Source organism: Pholcus phalangioides, unplaced genomic scaffold, assembly GCF_987345545.1.
Source record: "Pholcus phalangioides strain wild (caught in Gottingen) unplaced genomic scaffold, Ppha-v1.0 ptg000013l_1, whole genome shotgun sequence".
NCBI lineage: Eukaryota > Metazoa > Arthropoda > Arachnida > Araneae > Pholcidae > Pholcus > Pholcus phalangioides.
In genome coordinates this window covers 25,453,418-25,479,509 of record NW_028301606.1, presented here as the reverse complement: position 1 = coordinate 25,479,509, position 26,092 = coordinate 25,453,418, and the positions used below count along the sequence as shown (strand labels likewise).

The 26,092-nt window shown below is 36.0% G+C and overlaps 1 protein-coding gene across 1 annotated transcript in view; it reads left to right on the top strand.

Annotated features, from left to right (window-relative positions):
• LOC149078851 (cartilage oligomeric matrix protein-like) overlaps positions 1-12,288 on the top strand; it is a 56,613-nt gene extending 44,325 nt beyond the window's left edge. The window contains exons 15-25 of the mRNA XM_089241014.1: positions 304-422; positions 1,233-1,285; positions 1,377-1,462; positions 3,001-3,096; positions 4,887-5,065; positions 7,928-7,976; positions 8,139-8,226; positions 9,888-10,071; positions 10,194-10,291; positions 11,390-11,529; positions 11,613-12,288. Coding sequence (XP_089097140.1) covers positions 304-422; positions 1,233-1,285; positions 1,377-1,462; positions 3,001-3,096; positions 4,887-5,065; positions 7,928-7,976; positions 8,139-8,226; positions 9,888-10,071; positions 10,194-10,291; positions 11,390-11,529; positions 11,613-11,818 — 1,298 coding nt within the window. The 3' untranslated portion in view covers positions 11,819-12,288. The remainder of the gene's footprint in view (positions 1-303; positions 423-1,232; positions 1,286-1,376; positions 1,463-3,000; positions 3,097-4,886; positions 5,066-7,927; positions 7,977-8,138; positions 8,227-9,887; positions 10,072-10,193; positions 10,292-11,389; positions 11,530-11,612) is intronic.
• Positions 12,289-26,092: the final 13,804 nt, after the last annotated feature.

Here is a 26,092-nt window from a genome sequence, read left to right as displayed (position 1 = left end):
CAGGAGGGCACGGGTGAAAATTAAGTAAAAGAGATGGTCGGGATTCCGAGGAGCCATACAAAGGGAAAAAAAACACGTGAAGCAATTGATTGAAATATAGCGGGAAATAGTGTGACTGTTTTTGGAATCCACAGTAGAAATATCGAAACACTCCATCCCCACACAAGAGTGAGGCCGGCTTTCAAGATTGTCAATCAGTACGCGATTTGTCAAAATTAAATAGAATGGACTTAAATTATTAGTTAACGATCAATACGAGAAGCAATATGACTTTTACGTAGACAATTTTGCATAATGTTTTAGGTTTTGGCGATCCGAACGACAATTGTCCAAGGATTAGCAATCCAGATCAGCGTGACTCCGACGGAGACGGTTATGGTGACGTATGTGACAACTGCCCCTTTGTATCCAATCCCAATCAGGTAAGATTTATTGAATATCTGTGTACAAAATAATAAAATATAAAACGTTTTTGTCATTTATTTCTCTACAGGGCGACCTGTAAGTCCTAACTCGGACTTCAGCTCATCAACCGTTTCTCGTAGAGGTTAGATTCCACTTTAGAAAATGTTCAAAACGTGTTCAGAAATAAATCTGAACTAGTTTCGAGAAAGAAAATATACTATGTCGTAAAATAAAAAAAATAATTAAATTTTTATACGACCCCCCGTCCTCTAGCTTTCAATAAGAAAGTTGCTGCCCTGTCTTTCCTGAGCCCAACAAAAAAAAAATTACCATGTTTTCAAGTGCGATATTCGCTGAGATATTTTTAAATTCAAAATCGGAGAAAAGTCGGGAAAGAATCATTGTCGTTAGTTTATGCTGTTCTTTCCCAACTTCTCTCAGATTTTTGAATTCAAATATCTCTGTGAATTGCACCTGAAAACGTGGAATTGCTTTACTGGCATCAGCAGGGACAGGACAACAACTTTCTAATTGGGATTTTTAGGACAGATTGACCAAATAAGAAATAAATTTTTGTATTTTGTGACACACTGCGTCAATCTCAGAAGTGGTAGAGAGTGATTTCTGAACACATTTTGAGCATTTTTTGAACTGAAACAGTACCTCTACGACGAACGTTCGATGAGATAAAGGCCGAGTTAGGACTTACAGGACACCCTGTATAATAGGGAAAACATTAAATTCGATAAAAAATATGAATCATTCAAGTTGGATACGCCATTGTGACGAAGAGCACGTATCATAAATTTATTTTCTATTATTTCCAGGTTGATTTGGATCGTGATCTTGTTGGGGATGCTTGCGATAATAATTTGGACATGTAAGACAATAAATAATTGTTGCAATATTCAGCTCGTGTCGAGAAGTTGTTAGAGCTTCCATCATGGTTTTTTTACTATCTTTTATTCTAGCGATTCGGACGGAATACAAAACAACGTGGATAACTGCCCTGACATACCAAATAGTGACCAGTTGGATACAGATGGGGACGGCAAAGGTATATCTTTATGCGTGATATAATGTTTGGGTGTTAGTTTCTTTCGTATTTAGTGTTCAAAATAAATAATTATGGCCTGATAATTATTACAGGGGAAAAAATACTGTAGCTCGAAAGAGAATACGACGTTTTCATTTACGAAACGTGATTTATGTATAGAGTGAACCAAAAGTCACAGAGTTTTTAGGAGTTAGTTTTTAGTTATTAATAATCGTGGAGTATCCGACTTGCACAAAAATTCATGTCAGGATTTCGGAGTTTTTTTGGAAGAAAATAATTTACGCTGATAGGCGGAGCTTTTCTATAAGAAGTGTTTATTTGCAATGCAATCATCTGTGAAATGACATTGTCTTTATTGCAGTTAATTTTATTATCTGGAACGTAATTTTCTGCTGCGGTATAAGATGTATTAGAGACTTGATATCGTGAAATAAATGTCAAATGAAGCAATTGTACGTCAGTTATAGAAATTTCTTACGCTCAAGGTTACCAGGGGTACTGGAATTCTATGAAATGAGGACGCACACTTGAGTCCATTTTGTGTGAAGTCACTTACTTCAATTCTCAATACATGGCACCATGGTACGGCAATATTTTCTAATGGTACGTCATGTAAGGGATGCCATACACAGCTGGGGATATTGATTTGTGTGCCTGTTTATGTTTTGAAGTGTGAAAATATCTACTAAACTATTCTATAGGGAGCCGCAGATGAATTACGAATTTGGCAGCTTGACAAAGTTTTGAGAATCACTGCTCTGTGTACAGGAAAATAACTAACATTAATTCTCCAAGCAAAATAGAACTGCGGTGTTCATTTTTTCCGCATTAAGCATCAGACCAGCCACATTCTAATTCCATTAATGACACAATCATGCCATATGGCAGGCGATTATGAACGAACCTCTATCTTTTCAGCCTAGTTAATCTGGAGTTCAATGTAAATTTAGATGTTATTAGTAATAAGAATAAGGACGAAACATTAAAATTGTCACAGAATTACGATATTTCGTGCTATCCAAAAAAAAAAAGCGGTATATCGTATAGTTCAACGGACAAAGCCGAACTTAAGACGGTCTTGAAGCCAGCGTTAGTTCACGTTGTTTTTTTGTCAATTTCGACTGAGATTGGTACAAATATGTTAATATGTATGAAAAAATATCATAACCACACAGAGACGTGTAGATGTCTGCTTCGTAGCGTGGGCAATAAGGGCATGTCCTCAAAACAACGATAATTGCTAACGTCTGCTTTCGTTCATTCGAAAAATAAGATGACTGGCCCGGGTACCATCTAACAGAGAGAATTCAAAATATTTTTTGTTAAATGAAATACGAATTCACATCAATTTCGGTGTAAACCATATTCGAACGATCTGCTCAATTTTTATGAATTTTTGAAAAATGGTCTAGTGCACTGATTTTTGGTATTCAACTCGTATATTAGAATTTTATGCTTTGCGAATATTATGCTGTTGCAAACAGTCATAATTTCGATTCCGCTGGTACTAATCATTACTGTACTCTTCATTCTCATAGGCGATGTTTGCGACGACGACAAGGACAATGACCGAATTGTTGACAGTGAAGACAATTGCCCTTTGGTGTATAATCCCGATCAGAAGGATACAAACAGTAAGTATAAATGCAGTTTTGGTTTTTTTTGGGAGATTTTTTTTACGATGCAGTCGGCCCCACTTAATCAGCTAAGGATGCAGCACTGCCTAACGGAAAATATCCTCGGGCACCAAAATTTCTCCCATAGACGCAATGTTAAAGTTCCCCATGTGAAATGATAATTCCAAGTTTCTGCCAGACCAGACCAGAACTGAGCGTTTCCGTCGCTGCTCAGCCTTTGCAGGCTGTCTGGCGACTTACAGATCACCAGGGGTGGTATGTAAAGGGAAAAAACAAGTTTGTGCATGCAGGGCCGCAAACTAAGGGGGTGCAGGCGGGTCTGGTGCCCCGGGCGCCGGACTAGAAGAGGCGCAAATTTCACTCTTTAATCTCTCCTTCAACATTATGAGGGGGAGCCAAAATGCGTGCTCACCCCGACTGACCAAGCATCTAGTGGCGGCCCTGTGTGCATGTGTGTAAGGTGTATATATGTGTAGAGAATGAAAGAGCCAGGAGAGTATTGTTCACAAATCTTTGCGAAATGAGCGCTGATCGAGATAAAACACAACACAATCGAAGAAAAAAGGGGAAATGTCATATAAGGGAAGTAGCTGATGATATGTTTTACCCAAAAAACCCCAAGCATTATAAAGTTTTATATAATCGAGAGACACCAATCACAGATGTTTAAATCAAGAAAAGATTAGTTCATGCCAACATTTTTGTGTAAACAAGTTCATTCGGCAGTACAGATACAGTATAGAAACGGCATCAGTCATATAACCATAATCAAGAACGTCAAAGAAAAAGTTACAATGAATACATGACACACACCATCTCTGTATTGTAATCACATCAATTGCAATATCGCATGAATTCGATGCATTATTTGTTAAACCAAAAAAATAAATAAATAAAATAAAGATAAAAAAATAAAAATAATAATTATTATTATTACCATTATTATTATAACAATAATAACCAATATATGGAAAATAACCATATTGCTGACATTGCAAAAATAAGGAGCAAATGCAACTGTAAGCTATGCACAAATAAGGCAATGCAAGAGCAAATCACGAACAAATGAGATAACTGTGATTAATTGCGAAAAATAAAAAAATAATTACAAAAAAAAAGGGATAAAATAAAATAAAACAAACTCGGATTTCTCCGCTAGACCGAATGTTACACTTCACATCAACTGTTTTTTCATACACATCAACCAATATATACACACACGTTTTTATTGAATGGAACATTTAGAATTAATGGGAAAATATATTTGATTAAGTAAAGATAAATACATTTGACAGAGGTATTTCCTCTAAACAAGTATTCAAGTTTACTTCAATACGAACATTTAATTATTTTATTTTTATTCTCTGTTGAGCTAATAGAGGGTAACAAAATAATGAGAAGTAAAAATCTTATGTACTTCTAGCAATGTAATGAAATATTATTTCGATGTCTAATATTTATCAATATTGGTTCTTCATTAGTTTTCAATATACAAACTATACTAACATTGTAAAATGACATGTGAATTTTTCCCCGCATAATCGGATAACCCGCTTAACAGGATAATGCGTGCTGCAATCGTTGATATCCGATTAAGCGGGGCCGACTGTATTTAATTCATTACTCTGGTATGAGTAAGATATCCCTGTTAACTAGACCACGAGTGGTTATTAATCAGTTCGGTGCACTTTAAAAGAAAAAAGAAATGGCTATGATGTCACTGTCACAAGCTTTGACACAAAAAGATCGACTTATTTTATTTATTTATTTTTTTATCAATTTGACAGACACAGGCGTTGGAGACAAATGTCGGAGAGATTTCGACGGCGATGGTGTCGATGACGAGTTCGACGTGTGTCCCGACAACAGGATGGTCTATGCGACAGATTTCAGAGCCTATCAGACTGTCGCCTTGGATCCCGAAGGAGATTCGCAAATCGATCCTCATTGGGTCATTTACAATCAGGTGCTTATCTCGTCTCTTCTCACGTTTTCGCCGGTGATCAATCAATATTGATCAAGATCCGCCCCTTGACACGCAGATTATAGATATCTAAGACAGCGAGCGGGTAATCATTTACATCATCCTCTCCGGGAGACACATTGTATCATATTCGATGCTCTGTTGTTACCTCTCTCTCGTCATCCTTTTCAAGCATTCAAAAGTATCGATGAAGTTTGTACAATGTGCAAAAATCGCTTTTTCTTTTCACACGTGGATCATTTAAGAACTTAAATGAATTAATATATAAAGAAGTTTATAATTGAAAAACTTATTACACCCTTTGATGATTTGAAAATAATACTTATTCGTCAAAAAATATGTGTAAATGTGCATACTAAACATTTTTGTTTTAAAGAAATGTACAGGTTGGTAATAGATAAACTGACACTACTCGGATGTTTTTTAGTGCCCATTATGATGGAGGTATTTTGATGAAACTTGGTATGTGGGGTATATGAACCATGAAGAAAAGGAAGATTCAATAAAAAAAAGTTCAATTTTTGACCACGAGGTGAAAAAGTGACGCTTTTTTTTCAAAGCAATTACCTTTTTTCCCATGGTCCGAATAACGTATATACCAAGTTTCAATGAAATATGTCCACCACAAGGGACACTACATAATGTCAGTTTGTTTATAACCTACCTGTATTAAGGTTGTATATAAAGTCTTTATGTATGTCCTGGTAAACCGTGGTTCATAGAAACGCACATCCAATTATAGATCCTTAGATATGTTATTCATTTTTATATGTTAGTTTTAAAATACAAATTTTCATTTGTTAAACCCCCTAACCTCCCGTCTCTACAACTTGTCTCTCAATGTATCGATGTTTCTATATAAGGTCGGGATTAAACTATAAAAGTTTTACGAAATTTCGTTTGTAAAACTTGAGAAATTCAACCAATAAGTACATCGGTTACATTCACTCGAATGTAACCGTATTGGTTGAATTTTTCAAGTTTTATAAATGAACTGGTCTGAAACTTTTATAGTGTAATCCCGGCCTAAGTGAAATATACACCGAGAAATCACTCATTGCGGGACATTTTAATACGCTTTAACTTGACATCTCACCAGAGAGAACAGTTTGATGCAATATATTTTGGCTATATCTGTGCAGCTTATTCAAGATTATTCTCGAGAATTTTACATCTCTAGGTCGGCCGAAGTTGGCTTTCTGTGGTTTCCAACTTCAAGGCGCGAATGCGAGCCGATTTCCCCGTTAAAAAGTCTCACCCACAGAGAGCAACAGGCCTACAACGTAACAAATATTCAATCATTACATTTCACTCACAATTTGAAGTATAGATGGCAGCACTGAAATATCAAGCACAACACTAGCTACACACTCAGACTGTTAGGTGCACTCACTTTGTTCCAGACTCTGCCACGAAGCTGGGCTGGAAGAGATCTCGGCAACGGGATAAGTCCAGTGGCAGAGCCCCTGGCGTTCATTCATTCATTGCAGCTTATTCATAACTGTATCTCTTAACGTGTGACTCTTGAGTTGATGTACATTGCCTCAACTAGATGCTCAGTCAACCGGGAAGGGCATGCATTTTGGTGCCTCCTAGTAATGTTGAAGGAGAAGTTAAAGAGTGAAATTTGCGGCCCCTCTGGTCCACTGCCCGGTGCACCAGACCCGCCAGCTTCCCCTAGTTGCGGCCCTGTGGATGCGTAATTTTTTTCACGGGTTTAAAGTGTGTTTAAGTTTCAAACGTACAGGATCTTCATTTGATGTTGCATACCTAGCAGCCCCCCCCCCCCCCCACAAAGTAGGAATATTTGGACTGTGATGGAAGTGATGAATTTAAAATTTAATATTTCACTTCGAAACATGGAGTTTCTTTCGATCACTTTCGGTGATAAAATGTCATAAATACAGTTGGTAATTGCATTGAAGGAACATATAACACAATCTGCTGGTGATATACATGGAATATATTAGAATATATACACATGTGTTATGATGACTTTCTTTCCAGCTTTTGCATAAGCAGGGGGGGGGGGCTTCAACCCCTTTACGATCACGGACGAAATATTTCGTCCAAACACCAGTGGAATCAAAGTTTTTTTTTTCCTCCGTTTCCTTTTCTTTCTCCTCACTCTCGGGAAGCTTTATTGTAATTCTATGAACAGAAGTTGTTTTTTCCCTTCCCGTTTTTACTATACTCATGTTAGTGATCCCCCTCCATATCCCCATATAATGTATTTTTCTACTATACACGTGTGAGAGAAAAAGAACATACGAGGTCTATTATACTGTTTTTCCTTTTTCCTATTTATTTAGTTTCCTCTCTTCCTTTTCTTTCATATTTTTGTCTCTTCCCTTCTCTTTCCTTTTTTTCAAACGTGTTGTTAGTTTAGGACAAGGTTACCCGATTTATTGCCGATTCGTCAAGTAGAGATCATCTAAATTTGTTGCCAGAAGCTTGTACGTAAAGGGTTATAAAATAAAACTATGTTTTTTAATGCGGAACTCTCGTAAACAAAACAGAAATTCAAAATCTACACGTTATTTGGATAATTTTTCTAATTAGTGCTTTAAGACGAACGATTTAGAAGATCGAGGATGTAGAAGGATTTTATTTGGCAACCCCTATATAACATATAGCCATGAATATAAAATCGCGAATCATGGGAGCTAATAAATTTCAGGCATTTCGATAACCCTGGTTATAGATATTTTATTGAAAAATGGATGGTTTTATGACCCAAATGCGCCATAAAACATATCTTAGTACGAAAATCGATCACTTCTGTCTTCGTTGAGATGATTTATCGGAGAATGATATTAATATTTTTATTTATTTATTGAATAGGGAGCCGAAATTGTGCAAACAATGAATAGTGATCCCGGTTTGGCTGTCGGTAGGTATCAGAAATTACATATTTGAATGAAATTAAGGGATGTGAGCATAGACGACAGACTTTTTTTTTATTATCTATGGGTTGTAAACCTGATTTCGGTTATTGAAACAAGCATATGCCATTGTTTATTACGATTAAATAATTGATTATTATTAATCACAGGCTTTCATGCTTTTGGTGGAGTGGATTTCGAAGGAACTTTCTTTGTGGACACCGAAATCGACGACGATTACGTTGGATTTGTTTTCAGGTGAAAAATTTGTTGCATTATTCACATCACACACAGTGTATTGAAGTTGAATAAGAACTTGAATAACGTCACAGTCTAATCTCTTTAACCCGTCCAGTGTTTCTGACGTACTATTACGAGTTGAATTGAAGAAATAGGGTACCATTCCTTCACTGCTATTGTTATGCCGCGTGTGTGCGCCTAACAAAGCAACCCTAAAACTTTTCGTGCAAGAGATTTAGTTAAAAACACGTTCTTTTCACTTCGGCGGTTGTGTTCTTTAATCACGGTCCATGCATAGTTCGAAAAATATGTGGTAGTTGGCAGCACTATAACAAGCATTACACAGAAACAAGCTTCCCGTTAGGTTCACTATACGGACACGCACATTCCAACATATACCAATTCGTTAGAAGTTCCGCAGAGGAATATGGACGAGATACATGTGTGGTGTAGTAGTAATCACGGTAGTAGCCACGGACCAATGATTGAAGAATATTGGTTCAAACGAAGCTTCCTGGCTCAATCGTGTGATATCTCTACGGCAGTATTGCCACAATGGAAAAATAACCCTCGCGATTATTATGCTAAGAGAGAAATGATCATATGAAATATCTGCAGATGGCAAGAACTAATGAAACACCTCCGATATTTTATTCGGTTATTTTTCAAACCAGGAAATTATCGGGGAAAATAATTACAACCAATAACTTTCACTGATCAAACTCAGACTGTCCTATAAATGAAAATATAATTAAACCCACAAAGACACAGAATCGAAGCAGTTGCCTCCTTCAAAGAAAATGTCATCTTTATCCAGTTCAATTATTATAATTACTAGCACATCTTGGGAATAGAAAGCATTGATAAAGCAATGCATAAAAAACATAATTTTTCAAAGGAAAAGGTAATTATTCTATAAATGCTTTTTCCCGGAATTAATCATTACTACTACTACCACTAATTAAAAGTAAATAATGTTAAGAAATTCGATCAACCATTCATTAGATAAGAAACTATTTTTCGAATATTCTCGGATTTTGATATCTCTTTGGTTCCTAATATCTTTCGGGATCCCATACCACTGTTATCCTCTATTATTTCTTTCTTATACATAAATTAGTGATTATTATCTTCTTATATTAGAGATAACAAAGATATTAAAGATATTCGAGTCTGAACTGATATCGAATAAATTTAAATAAAACAGTCATAAAAGTAAATATGGGGGACAAAAGAAAAATCTTTGATGATAAAATTCCTATTAAATATTTAACTTTAAAATTTCGAGATCTTTTTACTTTCTAGTTCTTTATCGTCATTATTTGATGTTCTTTGAATATATTTATCTTCAATTTAAGGAAATTTCTAGAAGAATTTTTCTTATTTATATACCTAAAAAAAAAGTTGAATTATAGAAGTTTCATTTATTTGCATAGTTACGCTATTAATTGAAATCATAGAACAAGGGGAAAAAAGATTAATTATTTACCCTGATTTAATTGTATGTTTGAACTTTGGAATTTTTAAATTTAATTTCTGAAATTCCTAATGACATTTTTTTCTTTTTATTTCCATTTCATTTTGTTTTAGTGTGCATGAATATTAATGCTTTTTGATGGTTTCGTATTGATTATGCATATTTTAAAAATGACTGAAATTCGATTACAATTTTCTTCCAGTTATCAAGATAATTCTAATTTCTATACGGTCATGTGGAAGAAGAAGACTCAAACTTATTGGCAAGCGACGCCTTTCAGGGCAGTTGCCGAACCTGGCATCCAGTTGAAATTAGTGACATCTGCGACTGGTCCTGGTCAGATGATGAGGAATGCTCTGTGGCATACCGGAGACACGACTAACCAAGTGAGATTGTCGTTATTAAAATCAATTCTAGTCAAAAAACCATATGCTGAAATATTTGAATGATTATCACCCATTGCTCAACAATAAGTAATGTTCTGTCCTAATTGTTAATTATTGAATAGGTCCAGTTGCTGTGGCGTGATCCAAAGAACGCCGGTTGGAAGGAAAAAGTCGCTTATCGGTGGCTTCTTCTCCACAGGCCGAAAATTGGCCTCATCAGGTTAGTTTTCTCATGTTAATTATTCATAACCTGGCCACGTTTTCTGAAGAAAAATACGGAAAATTGGGATCCCAAATGCGAGAAAATACAGGAAACCACCAGTTGTCGCCAAAAGAAGTTTCCAAAAATAACCAAAGTTGCCAATAATTACCTAAATGACCGAAACCTTGCTCTCTTATGGTGGGAAATGAAGCACTACTGTAAGGCACATTGGATTAACATGAAATCTACGGGAGGGGGGGGGGACACTTAAAACTTCTTATGCGAGTGAATTTCAGCTTCAGTAATGAAAATATTTTATCCCTTCCCGTAGGCGCAACACTGTTGTGATACTATTGCAACTCTGTCCAAGACAAGATTTCTAAACGTATACTGTCCATGGTATATAACAAATGTTATACACATACCGACATATAATACATACACCAGACACATACATACAGTTGCCGATACACTATACGTTAAACTGTATATAGAGGGTAGTAAGGAATGTCGTTAATTGATCAATGGTTCACCAGTAAAATGAGGCTTAGCAACGTTCCTTACTACCCCGTATAGCCACAGAACCGAAATACTCTATCTATCCGCATAATTTCGTTACCAACTTAAATAAGACAAAGAGAAGGGACAAAAATCGATTTCAAACACCGTTTCTTTTCCCTGTTTTCAAAATGATAGCAAAAAATAGTGGCCACACGCGGCAGCTTTCTCCAGCTAAACAACAGCCAAATTCCAATCAGACGAGGTTGGACTAGAATCTGTACCTTGCGTGAGATGTGTTGAAACATGACAAATATTATGAGATTAATATATAATCGTGTTTATAATCTTAATTATCAAAATATAGTTCATAAAGTTGGGAAAATAATTTTAATACTCGATTTCAGAGTGAAAAATAATAACTCAAGAGTTAGCTTCGTTGAAAATACGGGGAAAAATATTCCACGTCTTATAAAAAAGTCACGACGACCGAAATTGCCAGCAAATACGTAAATGTCCCGGGAAATACTGGTCAAATACTCACCCCCTAATTATACAGTATCATCATCGATAGTTGCCCAAAAATGATGTTATGATAAATAATGTCTTTCTTTAAAGGTTACGAATATTCGAAGGCGAGAATATGGTCTCAGATTCCGGTAACATCTACGATAGTAGATTAAAAGGAGGTCGACTTGGCGTTTTCTGTTTCTCTCAGGAAGCCATCATTTGGTCAGATCTAGTATACAGGTGTAACGGTAAGTATGTGTAAAATTTACAATTAAAAAAAAAAAAACACTAATAGAACTATTGTTAAACGATAAATATATCTATATCGCAGAGGCAGTCCCGGGAGCAGTTTACCAAGATTTGCCAAGACAACTGCAAGCGCTCACCGAAATAGACAACACCAGGCCGAGTGACATCATACAAGTTGGCAGACGTCGAATCGGTGATTTCCCTGCCCTTGCTGGAATCCCTCAACACCTTTCTGATCAGCCACTTTCAGAACGGGTGAACAACACCATCGATGACCATAGAAATTAGCCATCAAAAGGGATTTCAAAAATCACCATGAAATGTATCACTCACGTGTGAAGAGACATTTAGACTTCAGAAGCGATTCGATTCGTAAGCCATTGGTGGCACCACAGTTTGTACCAAACTACTCGAATCTTTGACTTAGATCTTAGACTGGAATTTAACTGATAAGGTCATATCCGATAATTGTAAAAGTGTATCTACTACGATAATAATCGTATGTAGATATTTTTTAAAACTGTCTGGCGAGATAATGCGTGGCTTGAAAAATATTTTTCGATTCATTATAGATACCTGAATTTCACGAATTAAAACATTTCTGTGCATTGTATTGTAAAAATATAGTGTGAAAAAAATTGGTGCAATATATAGTATATTTATTAATCATTTTGTTTAAAAAGTATATGACGTATGTTCAAATTTGTAAAATTTTCTTATCAATTACTTGAGTAAATAAATCCATTGATTCAACTTCAGATATGATTTTTATTCATTGGGAAGAAAACTGAATAAACTTGCTTTGAATTTATGTCAATTTTTGTTTTACTCAAGATTATGATTATCTGTAGCAGTGATTCCCAACTTGAACAAACCGCCATGAACAAAACAATTACGATAATTTCTGGAAGTGAAGAAAAATACTTCGAGGTTATAATTCGTCTGTGATCAACATTCAGAAAAGTTCAAACGCAGCAGTTTTACCAATTTTCTTCGCCAAATCCCGCCAAAACCGGCATTGTACTGACAGCATATTAACCCCCAAGGCGGCGGGAATAGTCGGAGAGAAGATGTTCCCAAAACGTCTGTGTAAAAGAACTTTTCTTTTTTTTCAGTCGTCTTTTGTGAGAGATAGATGGCACTCAAACTCATACATTGCAAATACAGCGATACCTCGACTGACGACGATAATTCGTTCCAGAATCACGTTCGTTAGCCGGAAACTTCGTAAGTCAAGGCGTTCATTAGCCGAGGTATCACTGTGTAGTGAAACCTATCTAAAACGGACACTGTATGAGACAGAAACCTGTCTTCGACGGAATCAAAAACAGTCCCTTCATTGTTTAATGATTCTATGTGTGTGTGTGTGAAACGTCTAAAAATGTAATAGTATTTCAGCCTCTTGACGTTTCGTTTTGCAGGTTTCGTTTTGCGTAATACAAACAAAATAGTGATACCAACAAAATAGTGATTGAGGCAGGAAGGCACACTACCATTACTCAACAATTTAAAGTCGTGCAACATAGTACAAGCAAATCTGTTAGAGAATAGAGAAATAAAAAAAAACTAGAGAATACACAGATGCGAATACCATCTACTCGTCATTTTAAGAACTTCATGTTAAAAAATGTCTTCGGAAAAAAAATATCGAAATCATTTTAAGATGATGGAGCACACTGCTGCACTCATCATCGCTGTATGATGGAGTAGAGCACGCAGAGGGTTATAAAAACCTTACATTGATATGAATAGGAGAGAAATTTGGCGTTCCGTGATTGGTCGCCGTGAGTGTGAAGAAGGAAAGCATTCACTTTTGACGGAGTTCCTTACGAAGTTCAAGGTGAAGGTGGAATAGCGATGTTTTTTCGTTTCCGATGATCTTTTTTTTTTTTTTACATGCTCCGGTCGAGCACGTGGTCGAGAAAAATACATGCCCGATTAAAAATGCTACATATCCGGGCGCATGGAGGGTAATGGATTTGTTCAGCCCTGATCAAGAGACTTGATGCAAATGGGTTGAAAGGGTACAATTGGTATAACCCGATACACACACAAAATAACAAAATACAAAGAAGAAATAATAATAAAAACCGCGTGTTTTATTAGTAAATGGTACTTCAGCGTTTCCCTAGGGAATTCCTTGCTCACATGAGGTTACAACCAAACAATCAGAAGAAAAGTGGCTCGTGAAGTTTGTGTGTCGTGCTTTATTCAATTAACGCCACGAGTCTAGTACATTTGCCGTGTTGGCTTTAGCGCATTATCAAGCCCACACATCTCCCGAAATAAATGAGATTTTTCCAGCCATAACTAAACGAGACACGAAGCAACACACATTCTCTCTCCCCTCAGTACATATATTTACGCGTGTTTGCTCAAGAAAAATGGACCGAGAAAAATGACAATTAGCAGATTATTTTCCACGAGACTAGTTCGAACCTCTTGGATGTTCTCTTTATGGGGTTTTTTTTTCTCCCCCAGCACTTTTATCCTCTCCATCTCCGAAGAGATACCACACACAAAATACATCTATTCTGAAATTCTAATGAAAACGCTGGAGTGAATTAACTGATAAACGCTCGTGAATTTTTGTCAAGATTCTAATTCCTCTCACGTCACATTGCGGAAACTTTGGAATTCATTAAGATTCTCAAGAATACTCTCGAGTTGCTTCAAATTTATATATCGAGGCTTCCAAAATATTTTCTGGCTCTTGTTAATTAAGACACTACGACTTCCATCTAGATTTAACCTCGAAATTTCCAGTGGCAAAAAAATTCCAAGTGAACGATTTTAATAGAAATAATTTTATTTTAATTTCCAAAATTTAAAACCCGTAAACTTATCTGAGGGAATGAAATGCGTGAGAAAGTCTTCCGTGTGTTGAAATGAAATAAAGCGAATGTTTGCGACATTTTAAGCGTATTCTAAAATGAAACGTTCCCTCGAGACCAGAATTTCCGAATGTTCTATAACAAATGTCAAAGCGTATTTCAAAATGTTGGATCCATTCCGTAAAGCGGATTACATTCATTGAGAGGAAATCGGAAACCCGATCGGGACATTCGTGCTTTATTAAATTGCAAAAGTCATTGTCAGAAGTGATTTACTCTCTCGGTTGAAAGGAAATGACATAATGCTCTTGGGCAATATGCAAATTTGTAGCGATACCTTTGGGCTTTATTGCGATGAGAATTTTTACCCAGCTTTTTCGGAATTGAATTCTGTCTGTGGGAGAAATAATTCAGAAAAAATTTGATACGGGGTAAATTTCTATTTTTCATTAAACCATACAAAAAACTGTTATGATTTGGTCCGAGGGGGAAAAAAAAAATTCGAATTGGTTTTCGGCAGTTTCTGTCGAATTACCGGAAGATATATAAGACCTGGAAGTTTGCTTTTTCCGAGTCACCATGAAAATGGCACGATCCTCTGTCCAAATGTATTGCATGTAAGCATTTTCATTTTACCTTAGAGGCTGGATTAAAGTTTTTGAGGGAAACCGAAAAATCTAGTTCTGTTTATTCTTTTTCCGAGGGATTCTGATCTTAAAGGGGAAAAAAAAATTTCTGAGAGGAAATCGTAAATTTTCAATAAGACGAAATTGGAAAAGAGAAGACCGAAGGTAAAAAATCAAAGGGGGAATCCCGATCTGAGATTGAAATTCTAAACCTGGGCATCCGACTGCGAAATTCCTTTCGAGATTTTGCTTAGACTAAACAAAAAAGTTTTGTATATATTTTCGGACGATATTTCAATAAATCGGTATTGATATTAATTACGTTCCTTTTTTTGGATACAATGATTATTTCGTTTTAGGAGTTTCTCGGAAAAATTCAAAAAATTCTAAGAAATATCAAGAGGACAAAAATTTTGAGGTGATATATATTAGGAAAAGGCAGTACCCCGAATGCTATATTACATGTCAAAAAAAGGTCAATACAGTGGAACTTCGGTTAACGAGCTTAATTTGTTCCGCCAACGTACTCGTTATTCGAATCAAACTTCCCCATAGAAAATCATGGAAACTCGGAGAATTCATACCACAATTAGCCATTCGGTTAAAAATGACTAATAAAAATGGCTTCAATCAATAATACAACACAATAATACACACTGGTTCTTGAATGCCATCCTCATGCACCTCCAGTCCCATTGTCTTCCCCAAGGGCACAATCTCTGCGACAAATGTTGGCTCATATTCATGAGTAAATCCCTCAAGATAACGTTCAATAATGCAATCAATACATTCTCTAATTAGATAAATTTGATTTTTTAAAGTTATTTTATGCAAATCAAGATAAAAACATTGAGCATGTAGTCGCAAGTTTACATGGGATAACGCAGAAAACCGTTCAAACATCTGTGATCTTTGAAATTTACAACAAAAAACCAACACTGTCACCAGTTGAACTCATCAGGAATTAAAAACGTGAAGGAATTTTAGCTATATATATCATACAGAGATGACGACTCACTAGAATCTTAAAATTTAAGGAGAGAAATCTTTACGACCATCACATCGAAATAGGATACTCCATTTGAAAGAGCTTTTTCGTAACGTACCCCTGCCATATTTTCGACGTTTTATGATTCATGACGCAATAGACTCGGAAATGCCATCAGTAAATCAAGAGAAAACGTTTTTTAACGTTATTTACGGAAATAATTAGTCGTGAGCACGACACCCAACGTCCAAAATACTTAAAAAAAATCATTCATAATGATTGTAGAAAATTTTAAAATCTCCCGAGATCCAACAGATAGAGTCAAGCATCATTCCAAATCCAGCAGTCATTTCTGAGAGAGAAATGAAAAAAAAATTAATTTGTTCAACTTAAAATTGGTAAAACTGCGAAATAAGCACTGATACGTAACTCGGGAATGGCTCTTAAGCGGACCATGAAATTACGCAGTACATTATCATCATCATCGTCATAAGTATTACGACGACAAGGTCCGTTTCGTAATTTTCATGTTGTGAGGATTGGAAACATATCTTTATTATCCGCTTCAAAATACCTTCGTCGTAAGATTTTCTACAGAGTTATATTATCTCTCTCTCGCCATTTTCATCTTTTAATTTACTCGGACACATTTTCTCAATTAATTTAGCATTTCCTCCATCGTGGAGTGTCATTTCGCCGTGGAATGTCTCTCTCTATATCTCTCCGTCTCTACTCTACCTTTTCCTCCTAAAACGTTAATTAAAACGACCTTAGAAATATGCAAATAACTATTTAATTAAAAGGGCTGGAAAGTCGTGCGTGAGGTAATTGGAGTAAAACACGAGCCTTTCTTCGTCTGTTGTCCTCTCTTCCACCATATACCAGACATACCTCCTTCACTCCCTCGATATGTGATATCCCCACCAATTTCAAGTTCCATTACAATCCTCCTGACACAATAAATGCTAGCGTTTCTCACATTACATTACATTATACGGTACAACGTGGCTCGAGGGTATGAAGAGAAGTGAGAGTAAAATTTTCAATGTCTCTTTTGGCTGGTGATTATAAGAGTTTTATCAATTTGTAGTTTGCAAATGTACTAATTGTTAATCTGTTTGCTGTGCTTTTGTTTTGAGTTTTTGAAAGGGATTTGAAAATTGTAAATTGCTCAGGAAATTTGGATAATTGTCTCGTAATTGCTGTTGGAGATGGAAAGTCTACGTGTGGATTTGATTGAGTTTCAGCGGTGGCGTCATCTATCCATCGTGCATGGATCAACACTGTTGATAGGAAATGGAGGCACACAATTTCAATACAGTTGAACCCTGTTTTCGACTTTGAGGGGACCCAAGCCAAAATATATTTATGGTTTATTAAACATTGATACGACATTTTGACTTGGGTGACTTTGATGACGCCAAACTCAATCAAATCCACACGTAGACTTTCCATCTTCAACAGCAATTACGAGACAATTACCCAAATTTCCTGAGCAATTTACAACACAACAACATCGTGTAAGTTTTTCCTCAATTATTTACAACATAGAATTCCTTCAGACACTTCAAAACCTGACCATTTATTAGTGCATAACTCATGATGACTCAAACTATTCTTTTCCAGCGCACGGCATTGGCATTTTACCTGCAAAAAATCTGAGAAATGAGCTCTAAATCCCGATTTTGACCTATACCTTACAGTTACACACACACATACACAATAAAAAATAGGTCACTTACGTAAGTGCCCCACGAATAAGTCTGGTGGAACGGCCATCGAAAATTGTGCCGCGGGACCAGCGTAAAAATCTCATTTCAGCTCAGCTCAGTCGTATCAATGTTAATAAATATTATAAGAAAAAATATTCTTAGGGCCTAAAAGACCACTTCTTAAGCCGCGTGATGACTTAGTGTAACCGGCAAAAGCTTACATTCTGGTCTGATCTGGTCGTATCAATGCGAAAGTCACACATATTTGCAAAAAATGATCCCCCAAACAGACATAGTACAAAATTCAAAATGTGGCTAATCATATCGCTAATTATGTTATAAAAAATCATCTTAATGACACTCGAGGGGAGAAAAAACAAAAAAACTAATTTTAAAATCGCATTTCAAATCGCTTAGAGAAATAAAGTAAGAGGAACGTTACCTTTATTTTGCTTATATCTAGGTTATTCATACAGAGCATTCCTTTGAAGATAAAAAACAAACAAAACAAACATTAGTTTAAACTTTTTATCGCAGCCATCAAGCAAAACACCACAACGAAATGAAACTGGAAATGATCGAGAGAGAAGCGATACTGTGTTTGTGTACCGTATGTATATCTTATTGGCAGATCCGTGTCGTCTTAACGCATGGGTTTCGAATGTATAAGAGGCCTCGTGATATTGATATTTGGTGTTATGCATGATTTCCAAAAAAGAAAGCAGCTAATTAGGGACTCCAGAATACTACTTTGCCCGGGGGCCCAATGGTGGTGTTAAGACGGCCCTGACTGTACTATTCAAATGCTATACATATACAATAGATTTTCCAAACTTTAAACATTTCAGTTTCAATTGATGCGCATTTCAAAAAAAAAAAAAATTACTGGCGCGACATCTGCTGTTGACTTAAAACACTAATTTCTGAATTGATGTATATTTTAGTAATATGTTTATATCCAGCTTTTCTTAGATCAATTCATATTTTATGTTTATATTTTGAAAAAATTTTATACATTTAAGCTTAGTTTTAGACAAATTTGAAAAGAAGACAAATGTCGGTTAACATAATTATTTTTTATTTTATTGTGGTGGGATAATTTTCCTGAACAGTTTCGGTTTCGTTATTTGTGCGTCAAAATAAATTAGTTTTGTTTTTTAGCGTCATCTACCTTTAACTTTAAGTACCACTTCCTAATTTCAAACGTATGAAATATGGTCATATTTATTCAGATTCTATTGTTTTTTTATAGAAGAAATCAATTTTTCTATAAACTACAGAATAATTGATAATTTAGACAACTTGTGTTTATTTATAAAATAATCTGATACAGTGAAATATCGGTTAATACGACGTTTCTCCTGCTTTATGAGTCTGAACCATTCAAACAACGAATGAAAACTTGATTCTGCACTTGATTGCATTTCGTAGCGCGTACTTATTATGTTTTGAACGTTGGAGCCAGAGCTAGACGAATCTATTGCCGATATGCCCCAGGCATGTGAAAATTTCGGCCGAGCATGCATTTTTTTATATGCCTATACGTTTTATGATCGGAAAATTTCTGGAATAGAAGCCTAATTTCTACTTGCATGCTGTGTTAGCCAATGCGCATTAAAATTCAATTTTACTCCTCCGAATTTCATTGAGGAGAGAAAATATCCCTTCAAATTTAAAGTAATTTTTTAATAGAGTTATTTCTCACTGATAAGAAAATCGATACCCCTATCTTTTACAAAAAGATATCGCTCCAACATTTTAGAGAGAAGGGAAATTACCCTTAAAATTTATAATTTTGGATAACACTGCTTGGATGATTTTTCAAAAAAACTTTATTCCGTTTTTCTTTTAGCGTCATCGTATATTATTTGATTAAGAGTTAATTATGAGAATTGGAAATTTCTTATACTATTTTCACTGGCGGACGTGTTTCGTTCAAATGCTTACAATGGAATTTCTCACCCTCTGGGGATAACGCGGAAAACAGGAGAAAAAAAAATTCGGAAAAGACATGGCCGTCTTTAAACAATTGAAACCCGTTTCTTTGGCGCTCACAACGTCTCGGACACAGTCTATTCTAAATGGTTTTCAGCCTTCTCAATGACTATTTTGTCATCAATAACCCTAAAATCTATTGCTTTTGTCGTAACAATGAGCAGGAAGAACTGTTCCAGTGCATTTTTCTCTAGAACACATTTTTACTGTCTTCACAAATTACGCGCATTTGATGTGAATGCTGTTTTTTTTAAAGATTTAGAGTTCGAGTCGAAGTGAAAACGTCGAATAATTGAATAAATGAATTATTTTAGCATCAAAATGTAAAGGAGCAAATTGTGACCGAAATAAAAACGTCGTATAAATGTGAAAGTCGTATAACTGAGAGAAGTATAAATGAGAAGAGAGGTTCCCCCGTATATTCTTTACTCCAAAAATTGATATTTTGGACACCAGCATTTTTTTCTTCTTCTTCAGTGGATGGATTTTCTGTCAACGTACCAGCAAATGCTAGTTCTTCATCGGCACTAAAAACTTTGAGATGACCCGGTTTGCTAGGAAATGTATTTTCAAGATTGTTTTTAACGGTACGCCCGAAGCTTATTTCAATAGATCTAACTGCATTTGAACATTTTTGAAGTTGGTCAATGCTGTAGTGTGCATAATTTCGCCTACCAGGCTAACGCTGGTATTTATACACCATCTTTTTCCAGTCTGGGAACAAAAACTTGAAATAGGATAAGCATTTGAAAAACGAACATAATTATTCGATGCATAATTATGTTTTTAACTGTTCTCACAAACAAATTACCAAGGATTTCAAAAATACGACCTACTTTGGCCCACAAAATTTTGGGCCAAAGTAGGACATATTTTTCGTTTACCAGAGATTAAATTTTTAATTAATGTTTTCGGAAAAAATGAAAGGTTATGTAAACGAAATTTTAATCATACTACAGGTGAAAGCTTAAAATTGTGTTTCTAATTAGACACCTTCCCATTTCGACAAAAACTTGATTACAACCTACACAGTTAAAAGTTTGAGAGATGAAAAAACCACGTGCAATCACAGCGTACAAAACTACCACTGTTGCTGCCTAACTAATCGGCCATTCGTGAACTAACTGATGCACTCAGTTGCTTTGCTTATCGCCGCTACTTAGGAAACCAGTTCCGAATTTTTTTTTCAACAGTTTTAACCCATTAAATGGCATAGCAGAAATCACCAAAACCGTGTTTAAAATGACATATTATTTTAATTAGCTAGATTTTTTTCTTACTTTCAGCAGGGGTAAAACAAGGGGTATAGGGAAGAGTGTTGCATTGAGGAATCAACTTTGCAAAATACCTAGGCCTGCCAATGCTAAAATAAGTGGCTTTCGAGGAGGCGAGATATCTCGTCAATGCCGCTTAAAGGATTACGACAGAAAAAAAAATTAAGTGGGCCAAAGTTAGGCACATACAAAGGGTAACATTTGGCGAAAATGTTTTCATTTTTTTAATTAGTTTAAGTTAAAAAAATCGGCGTTTTTTGTTCACATATACATTATATAAGATAACTTATCGATATAAAAGGATACCAGAACTCAAAAGTAGTAATAATATTGAGTTTATTGGAAAGTGAATTTGAAATTTAAAAATAAAATGGGCCAAAGTAGAGAGAGTCCGCGTTTACGGTGTCACCATGTAACACGTAAACCCGATTCATCGAGCAATAGGACACCGCGGAACACTGTTTGAGAAATACTGGATAAGAATGGATGCCGGTTCATCACGATCAATTTACAGTCAAATCTCTATTGAAATCCGGGTTTGGATTTTGATAGATAGCTTTGAAAATTAAATACCTAGCATATGCAAATCAGATGAAGTTTAATACCCACGATTTATATAGAATTTCCCTTTATTTTTCCCGAATTCAGCAAGTAGAAAATTTAAATGAAATCTCAACCAGTCATTTTTGTTTTTTCGCCGAAAATACGGAAATTTTCTTTTTTTTTGTTTCATTTTAAACGAATTTTATTATTCAAAAGTTAAATCAGATTCAAGAAAACAACTTTCTTTCTCTTGAAAGGAATTTAAGAATCTTTCTTTCACACGAAAATTCAATCTTTTAAAGTTCAAAACTTCCTTGTGATATTTATTTTCGTTTTTCCATTCGGTTTCGGTTAAATATTTTTCGATTTAAATCGGATAAAAATTTGAATGAAACGGAAATTTCTGAAGAAATTAATGACTAAACTTCTCGCTTAATAAACAAGATTTTTCTGGAATTCAAAGAAAAAAAAAATTTTTTTTTTTCGGATTCCTGAAAATTGAAAAAAATTAATTTAATTAATCCATTCAACTTTTCACCCAAAAAATATTTTTAATAGAATTTTTCCACAAATCTGAATGAAATTTTCAGTTTATATTCTCCAGAGAATATCTGAATTCAAATTAGCTCTCTCTCTCCTTTAGCATAAATCCTGAAAAAATTTTTTTTTTTAATCCATCAAATTAAATCTGGAGATTGATGACTTTTGAATATTCCTAATAAAATTTGATTTAAAATATTATATAACACTCCACAATTAACATTAGTTGTATCTATTATTTTTATACGTTGTCTTTTCTAGTTAGGATTTTGCTTGATACAGGGTGTATAAAAAATGAGTGACCAACTTTGAAAATGGATAACGAAACAGCTGCTTGCTATAGAGCAGGGGTGGTCAACTTCTTTCTGTTCGCGGGCCAACGTAATGGTCGGCTATAGCGTCGGGGGCCGCATCAGTGGTGCGACTTCGGTGTATAATCGCTCCATTATTAATTGAATTAATTAGTTATTAATTTTGTCATTAGAAATTAAGTTTGTAAGCAGTTTGTTGATCAAGAAATCTGCAGTTGGAACCGATAGTTCAAATAATGATCACAAATTTAATTTTTTCACGGTACTTTTACCTTGTCGCGAGTCGCACAATATCACTTCACGGGCTATCTGGCCACTTCTGCTACAGAGTAAGGGTTCTTAACGTTTTTTAGTGCCATCTTCTAGGTCTCGTTTTTTACACCTTTACGATCACGGGCGTAATATTACGTCCAAACATCAGTGGAATAAATTCAAATAAGAGTTCTCTGTGTCTCACTTTTCTCTCTCCTCACCATCTCGGTAACCCTATCTCTACGGAAGTTGTTTTTCCTTTCTTTCCTATACTCCTGTTAACGAGTTTTTTTTTCACACATATATAATGTATCTTTCAACTATAGGCCTATACATGTAAGAGCGAAGGACAACACGTAGAGTGAGGGTGAAGAGAGGACTCCTTATCTATTGTATATTCTTTCTTTCCTCCCCCATTCTCCCTTTTCCTAACGTGTGGTTAGATTAATGCAAGGTTATACTAGATTCACATCGCCGATTCGTTAAATAGAGATCTAGATTTCTTGCCAAAAGCTTGTACGTGAAGAAGTTAAAGAGAAAGAGAATGCAAATTTGAGCCAGAGTACCACTCCGAAGTTCGTGGCAGCAAGGCGTTGCGAACTGTACGATCGCGAATTGAACCAACGATTTTCGACTTTACGGATTCGACACGTGTTAATAAACGGAAACATATGTCAGAGACTAACTATTCGAGTCGAGTGAAACAAGTGTTGTTTTGAAGAAGAGTGTTGTTTTGCATCTGTTGCCACTAATTTGGGTTTCAGGTCTATTTCTCATAAACTCAGAAAGACACGAAGTTGTAAATCTGAAAAAATTAAAAATTTTCCGAATTTCTCTTCAAAAATGCCGCGGTATATGCGGACAAAATACAACTACATCTACAAAAATCCTGCACGAATGTGTAGAGCATGAAATTCCAAAGACACTGGCAGTGGAAACGCCGGGCCCCGAACTCAAAACTAACGATCCGGTTCTATCGTAAATATACAGGGTGACGCCTTGAGTCCCTTGTATTCATATTGCAGGGGGTTGTGTAGTTATTAAAATAAAGAATTAACTTTTTATTTGGTCACCCTGTTTCAAAAACCCTATTGGAAAGTTGTTGCCCTGTGTCTTCTGAGGAGGAGGACAAAAACGTTTCTAAGTGCAATATTCATTGAGATATTTGAATTCAGAAATCAGAGAAAAGTTGGGAAAGAAGATCATAAATGAGGGAAAGGGGAGCTTCCCACTCGATCACTCTCTCAGTAGGCCAATCACTCACTTGATCTCTAGGTCGCTCACTTTGTCATTCTCTCACTAGGTCACTCATTCTATCATCAACTCACTAGTTCGCTCACTCTGACACACGTACTCAATCACCAGGTCACTCACTCATTCTGTCACTAGACTTTAGATCCCTCAGTCTACCACTTAGTCGCTCATCAGGACACTCACTCACTAGGTCACTTACACTATCTCTAGGTCACTCACTCACTAGTTTACTCACTCACCAACACAAACCACTTTGTCACTTCAACTATTTTATCATTTACAGATTCACTTACTCGATCATTACTCACTCACTGACTGGTGTAGAACTGTTGCCTGTGTATTTTCCGTCGATGAATTCTTGGTCCGTGAATTTTCTTAGCAGTGAATCTCCCAAGCGGAAAAATTACACGGCGGTGAATTGTCGAGATGAATTTTCCCTAAACCCCTCAAAATATAATCGCCAATTTTTCGTGAATCGAGGGGAAGGGGCGTTATAACGGACGTTGACTGAAGAATGTTTAGAAGCAGTTTTCTGAAAAAAGAGAGAGAATTTTCTACAGAAATAAAATTTCATCATTTCTGATACCAATTATCGGATTAGCAAATATTTGCCGATGGTTCACGAGTGCCATTAAGGACCGATTCCGGACATTATTCGTTATAAGTGATACATACTTACGTAGAAAAATACCGTCTCGAGTTGCAAAACGAAAAAATAAAGTAATATAGGATAAGACGACGCGTATATTCTTGCAGCGTAAAAAGAAATACAGTGCAGTTAAATACTGTAAATACTAGAGAAAAATATTCCAGACCTGGACGATGGCCGATTTTTTTCTGTGTCCAAGTTTTTTCTTCATCTCCCTCAGAGAAAACGGCTTTTTCCTCTTATCTCTGTCGTGGTATAAGTAGTTGTGGTAGTTGTTGCCGCAGTTCTCGTGCTCTACACAGTAAAAATCTCTGTGGATGTCCGTCCTCGAGTCCGAGAAGTAGTCGTGAAAGAAAAGTTATATGTACGGGATAAATACACACACACACATAGCGTGGAGTTCTTTCTCTAGCCTCAGGGAAATCTGCAGTATTTACCGAAGAAATTGTCCAGCGGCTTAGTATATATGTTCTTGCCGTGGCATTAGAATGGCTCGATTTGATGGTGGTGGGTATTTGGTACACCCTGTGTATGGTTAGATGTTTTATGCGGTCTGATTTTTCTTTTAAGCGGTTTCGTATCGTTTAACATAGTTTCTCACCATGCTCTAGTAGAAATACCATTGCAAATACTATTCACACAAAAACCATTGATTTTATTTCCAAATTTTTTTACACGTATTGTATATGCTATCCTATGCCAGTATAAAGTTTCACACATCTCATATACATCACAATACTTATGGCCGCATTCACCAACACAGTTTAAATTGCAATCGCAGGTAAAAAAATTGAAGATCGAAATGGATTTTGGTTAAATTGAGGATTTTAACCAATCCGTGTCGATCGCTAATCCTTTAACCTGCGATTGTAGTTTAAACTGTGTTGGTGAATAGGGCCGTTAATTTTTTGTATCGAAACAGCTTGCGAACATGTTAAAATACAGGGTGGGCAAAAAGTCCGTAGAAACTTTAAAAATTCATAAAAACCGGAAAAAAAAATAACCGAAATAAAAAATGGTTTGCAGGGTTAGCATCGCTAGATCACGGTAATTTTTTTGATGGGGAGGGGGGAACTCCCTAAAAACAGCCGATAGATGGCACTGGTACGAGCGACTTCAGTGGAAATATGCAAATGAGACGGTTATAAGAACTTGCGCTCCTAATCCACAAACAGTTCATCGTTGTAAACCGTGCACGTGAATAAAGATGCTGAGTGCGAAGTATAAAGCTTTGTTGGTGAAGTTGTTTTACGTGAAGCAGGAATCAGCGACCATTGCCATGCGTAAATTCCGAGTTCAGAAGAATGTGAGGATTGGAAAAGGGCCTTTAACAGCTACAGGCCTCTTGAAGCTTGTTTAGCAGTTTGAGGAAACTGGAACGCTGGAGGATGGTGTAAGAACTGGACGACCATGTCTAAGGAAGGCACGTTCGCCGCGTGTTGCAGCCGAAATGGAAGCATTAGCGTCCGAATCATCTGAAGGGACCTGCAGTACTCGTGAAGGTACCAGACGCTTGGGCTCACCACCATCCTCTATACGCAATATTCTTCATGGAATCCTTGATCTGTACCCATACAAATAGCA